General features: G+C 42.8%; 1 protein-coding gene across 1 annotated transcript in view; it reads left to right on the top strand.

Annotated features, from left to right (window-relative positions):
• Window positions 1-10,000, top strand: part of LOC106815582 (copper-transporting ATPase 1-like) — a 46,176-nt gene that overhangs the window by 14,208 nt on the left and 21,968 nt on the right. Inside the window, 9 exon segments of the mRNA XM_014820060.1 lie at window positions 765-980; window positions 2,650-2,775; window positions 3,914-4,517; window positions 5,129-5,275; window positions 5,545-5,615; window positions 6,789-6,909; window positions 7,342-7,505; window positions 7,968-8,129; window positions 8,471-8,553. Coding sequence (XP_014675546.1) covers window positions 765-980; window positions 2,650-2,775; window positions 3,914-4,517; window positions 5,129-5,275; window positions 5,545-5,615; window positions 6,789-6,909; window positions 7,342-7,505; window positions 7,968-8,129; window positions 8,471-8,553 — 1,694 coding nt within the window.

Raw genomic sequence — 10,000 nt, 5'->3', positions numbered from 1 at the left:
CACCGTTGTAATACTGAGTTGGAATTTGTGCCAATACACATTTACCTGACTCTAATTTCGTGTTTATTACAAACCCTAGGTTTATATATAGTTGGAATGATTTTTGTGGGCATGAATGGTTGTAAACAAAAACAGTTCACGGTTCTTACTAGCTGTTCTACGTGGTGGCCTACGTGTGAACGGCAGCGTACTCTTTCGTCACGAGAGGTCAGAGTATGTATGTGTAGCGTGACTGTTTATCTGTCTGCTGACATAGTGACTCTTGCTAGACATTTTTCGTGTCTTTGAATGAGTTGGCTGGTGCTCGACCCACGGTCACACTGACCTGTTGCTATCGTGTTTGTTTGCTGTTAGTGGGCAGGTCTCAGTCGGTAACTAAACAATGACTTTTGTGACATTATCTGTGGGTACAATGTAGTGTTATCAGGAGTGAACTAATAGTAGTTCTATAAATAATAATAATCTATTATTATTCACTCCTGGTGTTATCCTATGTACGTCTAAATTACACAATCAAACACAGGATTTTATGATGGGTCGACATGTGTCATAACAGAAACGTGTGAATGTGTAATATTGCTGGCATATATGTACTATATATGACATTAAATAATGCTCTCTTAGTGGTTGCTAGGTGTTGCTCGGCAACAAGTGATACTACTTTGTTTATTATTAGATGTCGCTTAGCAATAAGTGCATGATGCTCACATGTTGCTTGTCAAATGTTGCTCAGCATCAGATGAAGTTCTCTTGTTTATTGTTAGGTGTCGCTTGGCAACAAGGAGGCAGTGGTTAGATTTGATGAGAGCATGACATCGGCCATGGAAATCACTGATGGCATAGAGAACATGGGCTTTGAGGCAGAACTAGAGTGCCACCTGGTGAGAAGAGTCATCGCTGTCGAGGGCATGACATGTCAGTCATGCGTTCAGACGATCCAACACAAGGTCGTAGCTCTGCAGGGTGTGCATTCTGTGCAGGTGAGTTATGCAGAGCATCACAGCTTAATACTCTACACATACTCTGCCAGTCTGTTAACAAACATCGCCATATACTGAAGCGATAGGGCATTCAGCTTTGCGATGCAGGGTATAAATGCCAATGCTTTGATGTGATTCTTTTTAAGAATTTGGTCAAAATAGAGACAGAGACAAAGAGACTATTAGCCCTATGTAATAAAGTGTCTACAGTCCTATAGGCTATGCCTTATCTAGTGCAGAGTTTAACGTTTGATGAGGATGTGTCAAATCATTACCTTGTTCTTTCTGTTGTGAATCATACATAGACAGACTAGAAAATGTTCATTGTGTATGCTTATTACACATGCACACATATGCACGCACACACACACTAACGCTGAAGGGGTCGTTGTCGTATCAGGTACTGCATATATGTACCCGAGGTACATATATGTATACACAAAGTATACCAGACTTGTACTACAGAAGTGTACCTTAACCCTAACCCTAACCTTAACCCTAACCCTAACCCTAACCCTAACCCTAACCCTAACCCTAAACATACCTCATATAAAAATATAAACATAATACTAAACAACCTAAAACTACCTCGGGTACATATATGTCAGGAGTACCTGATACGACAACGACCCTTCGTGCCACACTAGCCTCCTTGCAATAGCTGTAATTGCATTTTTGGCTCCATTCCTAGTCATCAACGGCAGAGACAAGGGCATATAGACTAATTTCTATAGACTAGAATGCGTGTGTGCATCTGTGTGTATGCGTGCATGTGTGCATCTTTGGGTTTGCGTTTGAACGTACGTGCACGCGTGTGTCCGTGTGCACGTACAGTGAGTGAGAGTGTAGGGAAGATGGGTAATTGTGTGTTTGTAAGTTCGTGTCTGTTCAACCTTGACTTATAGCCCCTATACGTCTTTAGGTCTGACACTATGTGTGCTGTTAAACAGTCTGATGTCACAGGCGTGATCACGGAATGTTTCCGTTTATTGGAATATCTACTCTAGTGATTTATATTTGGTATAAAAATCCCCATTATTTATTTAATGTTCATGTTGATCCGTCTATACCAAGGAAACAAGTATTTTCTCTAACTATTTTATGGAAGGAGGGGAGAGAAGGAAAGGAAAGTAGGAAGGGAACAAAACAAAGGCATTGTGTCTGCATGTGTGCGTGCCAGAGAGAGGGGGTGAGGAATAGAAGAAGAGCAGAAAAATTAGTGGATGACAGAGAGAGAGAGAGAGAAGGAGAGAGAGAGAGAGAGAGAGAGAGAGAGGAGAGAGAAGAGAGAAGAGAGGAGAAGAACGAGAGGAGAGAGAGAGAGACAGAGAGAGAGCAGAGAGAGAGAGAGAGAGAGAGAGAAGAGAACGAGAGACGAAGAAGGAGAGAGAAAGAGAGCAGAGAGAGAGACGAGTGAGAGAGAGAGAGAGAGAAGAGAGAGAGAGAAGGAGCAGAGAGAGAGAGAGCAGAGGGAGAGAGAGAGAGAGAGAGAGAGAGAGAGAGAGAGAGAGAGCGAGAGCAAAAGAGAGAGAGACAGAGAGAGCGAGAGAGGATGATTGAGTGTGAGTAAGACTCAGAGTAGACGAGTAAGGGGTGAAGAGCAGTGAGATATATTTGATTGTGAGTAGTACATTAGTGCTGACATTTAATGTTTTTTATCACCCACCAGGTATCCTTGGAGACCAAGATCGCAACAGTAACATACGATGCGAAGATAACAACTACGGATGCTGTCATGACAGCGATTGATGAGACAGGCTTCATTGCCTCTCTCATACAGTCCAAGCTAGAGCAGGTAATAGCAGCATTCCTTCATAGTGATTCGTTGCCTCTCTTGTACAGCCCAGGCTAGATTAGGTAATAGCATTAGTCCTTCACAGTGATTCGTTGCCTCTCGCATACAGCCCAAGCTAAAGCAGGTAATAGCATTAGTCTTTCATATTGATTCGTTACCTCTCTGATACCGCACAAGCTAGAGCAGGTAATAGCAATAGTCCTTCATAGTGCTTTTATGCATCTCATACAGCATAATAAAGCCCACATTCAATCCTTGAGAGTACATTGCTCCACAAGAGAACTGCCATGCCACGATCAATCAGCGGCTGTTGTGGCGCGTGATTAGACGTTCCACGTACATTAACCAGGTCGTCAACTTGGGCATTACCCATGATTATAATTTCACACAGAATCCATTTACTTGTTAGGCGGCTTATACCATGTAATCAGTCATTCCGGTCTACTGTGGGAGTTAGGTATTAGGGGTGTGACCATGTTGTGATCCGGTGTCCTGACATTGTGGAGTAACACGAGAAATCGATTGAGATAACAAACCAACATTTGCCTACAGATTTCTGTTACAATTAACCAATTGGGTCTTTATTGTACAAATAAGGGGAAAGGTGTGACAGAACGTGGACAGAGGGTACAATTCGTTTTGCTTGAAGAAATGTAGGCTTCAGTACACAATCTATTTATCCGAAATTCTGAAAACCGAAAAGCTCCGAAAACCGAAAGTTTTTTCGTGGAGATCGTCTGTATACCAAAGCTCACGTTTGGCTGGACAAGGTTCACTGCAGAAATATTAATGTTTTTGGCATTACTCATACATATTGTACTGTACCAGTACAGCACTTGGCATCTTGAAAACTTGGGTTTTAGTACTGGCTAGTTGTAGGATATACGGTATGTATATATCTGTACTGTACTACCATTCCGAAATTCGAAAAATTCCGAATTTCGAAACGTGTCTGGTCCCAAGGGTTTTGGATTTAATGGATTGTGTACTGTACAAGACTACAATAAAATGCTGACAGTACATGATTCCTTAACAACTGCTGACCCACTGTTATATATATGTATTGCTCTCTTCGCTGTCACTGATGCCTCCAAGAACATGCGTCTCCAAGCTTACATTTGTTCTCTGACACATACAGTCACATGTGCAAGTCCGAGTGGAGGGAATGACCTGCCAGTCGTGTGTCAACAGCATACAGGATGTCATTGGCAAGATGCCAGGTGTCACCAGCATTGTCGTGTCTCTCAGCAAGAAGCTGGCATTTGTTGATCACATTCCATCGGTCGTCTCAGCAGACGACTTATGCAGCGCGATCAATGACATGGGCTTCGATGCCGATCTTGCATCAGCGCCACCTACTGACACAACAGCTGTAGCTACAGTCGAGACCACCGGTGATGCCACTTGTTTTGTGATGATAGAGGGCATGACCTGTCAGTCGTGCGTGAAGAACATTGAAGGTCACATTTCGTCCGTGAGTGGAGTGAGAAATATCTCCGTCTCCCTGAAGCATAAGTGTGCCACCGTGATGTACGACAGTGGCGCCATCTCTGCAGCCAAAGTCACCGACATGATCGACGACATGGGTTTCATAGCAACGCTGTCGGACGCCCCGATCGTAGCACCACCTGGTGTGAAGACGCAGGACGTGTCCCATCTGAACGTGCCAACAGGAGATGTGGAAACTTATATGTTGGAGGTAACAGGCATGACGTGCAAGTCCTGTGTCAGGAAAATAGAAGGTGAGTGATCTTAAACACATTCTAATCTAATGATGATGGTAACTGTGTGGTGGTAGGATGTTGAGTCTGTCATGAATGGTGAAATAATTTTCTTCGTTTGTGCCATCTACTGGTCTACATTGATGTTTTCTCTTGGTCTCCAAAAATGCATGACTTGCGATGTAATTAGGCAGTAGCTATTTTGTTTTCTACAATAAGGAAGTGGGTGGGAGCTTGTGATGTGGTTGTTGTAGTTTGTGAAGAAGGAGGAGGAGGAGAGCGTGACATATGTACGCATGTGTGTGTAAGGGAGGATCAGAGTGTGCTGTTTGTGCATCTAACAGAATAGAACTTAGAAGGATGGCTTGATGTATGTACATGTGTTACAGAGTATATGAGAGAGAAGAAAGGAGTGTACGTAGTATTACAGAGCATGTGATGTAGGAAGAGGGAGTGTATGTATGTGCATGTATTACGGAGTGTGTGAGGGTGGTAGAGGGAGTGTATGTATGCGCATGTATTACGGAGTGTGTGAGGGTGGTAAAGGGAGTGTATGTAATGTATGTACATGTGTCACAGAGTGTGTGAGGGAGGAACAGGGAGTATAATTTATGTATGTACATGTATTACAGAGCGTGTGAGGGAGGAGGAGGGCGTGATCTCGGTGGCAGTGTCGCTACAGGAGGAACAAGCCATTGTTAAGCTGAATCCGCATGTGACAAGCATTGGCAATGTACGCATGACCATCAACCAGATGGGGTTCATGGCTTCTCTACCGGGTAAGCGAGCCAGTCCTGCACAACCACGTACCTGTCGTCGTTACTGTAATCATTGTTGCTGTCATTGCTGTCGGTGGTGATGATGTTGTTGTTGTACTTCTAATCTTCTTCGTGGTGGTGGTGGTGGTGGTGGTGGTGGTGATCTTGTTGTTGTTGTTGTTGATGTTGTTGTTGTCATTGTTGTTGTTGTTGTGTTGCTGTTGTTATGAGTGTTGTTATGGGATATTTTGCTTTCATTCGTGTTGAATTTGCATATTTCATGATTGCAGGCAGTCTTCAAATTGCTCGCAGCGTCTCATTCCAAAAGCTTCCCTTAGTTGACCGCAAAGAAGTGAAGCAGGTAAACATCTACTAAACCCTGCCAAGATGTTTTTAACTGCATTTGACATGCATAGAAGTGCAATTGTAATATGTCACGAGTGCATACACCTGACAACAGTTCGATTCAATGTGAATTTTTAGCTCACCTTGACATCGTCAAGCTAAGCTATTGCCATGGGTCGTCGTCCGTCCGTCCGTCCGTCCCTCCGTCCGTCCGTTCGTCAACATTTGGCTACGGTCAACGATAACTCAGGAACCGTTTGACTCACATGTTTGAAATTGGGTATAGTTGTTACTGCTATGCTCCCATTATAAACGTCTTATTTTAGAGCACGCCAGTCGACGTACTTTCGAGCCACGGGAATTTTTTGGCAAAAATGGGAATTGTCATTAGTCAGTTCAGGTTCAACGGATTTTGCTCATTTTTGGTATGTGAATGAATAAGGGCTAGGGGTTTTTGGATATTAAAAAAAAATTATGCAAATTAGGTAGGGTTTGGCAATTATATAGCATATTATATAGACACACAGATAACAAACAGTCTGTGGTGTCACACTCGTCTGGTTCGTTTTACAAGATTTCATTGACAATATCTTTAATGCAAAATTCCTGCTATGAACATATTATGATTTATACTATTATTATTATATTATGATTATGATATAATGATTTATGCTAAGAAACATCAAACTGGGTATAGCGCCATCTACCGTCACAAATTGTGATTCATTTTTGTTTATAAATTATTTATAATTTATATATAATATTATTTATTATTTTCACATAAAAAATTACACATAATTATCAAGAGTATATAATGGGAGTTCTCCCATATATACTCTTTGTTTCTATAATGTACGTCGATGGTTGCTCAATTAAAACTGACCTCTTCTCACTCACTAATTTGCGTCCTTTTTTGTGGTGAGCTACAGTGTCATTGTCACTTTTATTCAGTACAACATTCGTTATTGCCAGTATCGTTTTATCGAAGATGGATTATGGATGAAAACCAAGAAAAATGTACATTTTATTAAAATTTGACTATACTGACAGTTGTTATTGAAATACTGTAAACATTGCAATAAAATTGCAGTAATCAATAGATTGCAGTGATTGCAGTGCTTGCAGTGATAATTGATGAACTAAGTCACCTCAGCTTTAGGTGTGGTAGTTACATCTAGTTTGTTTTCAGCAGAATGGTGGAACGGTGGAGGTGTCATTGGAGGATATTGAGAAGTGCCATCTACAGGTAACAGGCATGACCTGCGCCTCCTGTGTAGCATCCATTGAGAAGAATCTAAAGAAGATGGAGGGTATGACTATATATACATTGGGCCTCTACCCCTTCCCCCTCCACCTCCTCCTAGTTATCTTCTCCGTGCTCTACCTGCTTGCCTTCTTCCTCCTTTTCATCCTCCCCCATCATCATATGTCTCCTCTTTCCCCCCCCCCTCCTCCCTTCCTTCTCATGCTCCTCATCATCCTTAACCTTATCCTTTTTATTCTCCTCATCCACCCTCTGCTCTACCAGGTCCTCCTCCTTCTCATTCTCTCTTTCCTTCTCCTCTCCTCCTCGCCCTCCTCTTCTTACTCCAGCAACCCACAGATATAAGTAATTGATCAGAGTCGCTCTTTCTCACCGGGGTTCAAATCTCTTTAATAGACAGCTTGCTTCCCCTTGCAATCTGATAATCATTGTGACATCGGTGTCTGTTGCACGATGCGTGATGGTCATGTGTTTACAGGTATACATGATGTACTTGTGGCATTGATGGCATCCAAGGCAGAGGTGAAGTACGATCCATCCTACGTTCTCCCCCAGCAGATAGCTAACCATGTCATCGACCTAGGCTTCGGCTGTGAGGTGCTGGAAGAGGGAAGCCCTGGTGAGGAAACGATAGAGCTGCTGGTGAGTGCATTCCTAATCATCCCTAACCCTAACTGTTGACCCTTGACATCAGAAACTGATCCCAAACCCGATTTCTGACACTGCACTTCAATGATTTGAAACACAGTGATGGTTTAGAGAGCAACCAAGTACGAACCTGGGATTGGTGGTTGATGCGAGTTAGAGCTAGAGTTAGATCGTAGGCGTGACTGCTATATAAAGACACTGTACACATCTGTATTTGAGTGAGGTGTGGTGAGTATATTGCTTGATGCTATTTCTGGGCAGCCCAGATTTCTGGCAGCCCTCTCGCACCTTCCGAAAATGCCCATCCCCACCTAGAACCTATCAGACTCTCTCCAGCTATCCCACCTGCTCTCACGCCCTCCCACCTCTCCCAGCTCCTCCCAGATCCTTCATTAAACCTCTTCAGCATCTATGTGACATTCATTTAATTATCTTGCTTATTTTACTCGCCTGCAGATCAGAGGGATGACCTGTGCATCGTGCATACACACCATAGAGTCACGTGTTGCTAAGGTGAACGGTGTCAACTCTGCTGCCGTCTCCCTGGCAACGTCCATCGGTGTTTTCAAATTCAATCCAGAGGTTACGGGACCACGCAATGTTATCAACGCAATAGAGGTAGTACCTGTAGTGCCGCAATAATGCTACTACTGTTCAATGTAATGATCATGTATAGTATCTGTAGTGACATATTGCTATCCACACATGCTATTTAAAAACTAGACCATCATAATATTGTGATTATAATGTGGATGCCTATAATTTCATTGAGGTATCTAAATATCTTGAGTTAACAAGTAGTTTGTATGATAATAGATATGTAATCAGTGACTTGATGGATGCAGTCATACATACGTTGTAATACGTCTCAAGTCGTACCGGGCATGAGATTGATGCATAGCTGGGCGTCAGTCAGTTCTCTGCACACGCTATACACTAAGTGTTGCTATGTTCTCCAGGATTCTGGATATTCTGCTGAACTAGTGGAGAAAAGTAAAAAGTCGAATATTGCCTCGCTGGAACACAAGCGAGCCATTGCACAGTAAGTAACCTTGTGTAGAGATGCCATCACATAGGAAGTTGACTAACACAAATATTTATGAAAAGCCAGGGATGACCGAGGCTACCCTCAAACATTCTAATTAATGAGTTAGAGAGAAAAAAAGTGATAATATTTTGGTTTTGTTTCTTGCAGGAGTTTAATTGGGGGATAGGTTTATGCGAAACAATGAATCTGTTACAGGTAGTCAGGGGCTAATGCAGGGGCAGTGAAAATAAAATTAAATGCAGGTGACATTTATTATGATTGAAGTCATAGCTTATAATGTTGTGGTCTGTGTGAATGCCTGCAGGTTGGAATCCAAGAAATTGCAGCAGATGTAGTTGCTGCAATCATTATTGCTTATGTTGTATTGCTGAAAAATGTTATCAGTGATGCTTATTGTCTGTCATTGTATCCCCCGCGACGAAGTCGGCGGGGATACTATGGTTTCATGTCTCCCCAGCCGCCGGTCGCGGTCCGCCACCCGCAGAAGATATTCCCGTCCGCTCTAGTTAAACTTGACCCCTAATTGACCTATGCATTGACCGAAAACATTGGTAATAATTACAATTTGGGGAGGAGGTGAGCGCAGCGTACCGAAAGACCAGAGTCACTGCGCACCTTTTATTATGACCTTTACACTTATGACCTTAATCATATTTCCGTTCCGCTCTTCGTAACTCGTCCCGCCTAATTGACCTAGCGGCTACCAAACTTGGTTATACTACACATCTTGGGGAGAAGGTAAGCAGCGTACCAAAACCAAGGTCACTGTGACTTATATTTGAACGCTTTACTTTGACCTTGAATCATAATTTCGCCTTCCGCATCTCTAAGCTCGGCCCCTAATTGACCTAGCGCTATCCAAACCACGGTCAGCTACGCACCGTTATTTGACCTTTTACCTGATCCTTGATCATATTCCCTTTGCCCTTCGGCTCTATAACTCGGCCCCTAATTGACTAGACGCTTAACCAAACTTGTATACCTTACCACATCTTGGGCGAGAAGCGTGTTTGTTCACGTATCAAAACAAGTCACGCAACTTTTATTCTGACACTTGACCTTGACCTTGATTATATTTTCCTTCCCTCTATAACTCGCGCCCTAATTGACCTGTAGCAGCGACAAAACTTGGTACTCTTACACTCTGGGGAGTAAGGTGGTGGTCGCGTACCGAGAAACCAGCGTCACTGCCAACCTTATTTGACGGCTTGAACCGTTTGACCGTCATCAATTTTCTCTTTCGGCTCTATACTTGCCACTTAATTGACTAGCGTGACAAACTTCGTATACTTACACATACTTGGGGATAAACACGGGGGATACATGTAGTTTGGGACAACATGCCCTTTATTAGTTATTAGATTGTGCATCAAGTAATGCTACTCGTTACTGTTTGTTCACAGGCTGGAGAACTTCATTCTTTATTAAGCCTTTGGCTTTC

Source organism: Priapulus caudatus, unplaced genomic scaffold, assembly GCF_000485595.1.
Source record: "Priapulus caudatus unplaced genomic scaffold, Priapulus_caudatus-5.0.1 Scaffold29, whole genome shotgun sequence".
Lineage (NCBI taxonomy): Eukaryota > Metazoa > Priapulida > Priapulimorpha > Priapulimorphida > Priapulidae > Priapulus > Priapulus caudatus.
The sequence above is the reverse complement of the archived record's forward strand: the minus strand, read 5'-3'. Positions and strand labels throughout refer to the sequence as shown.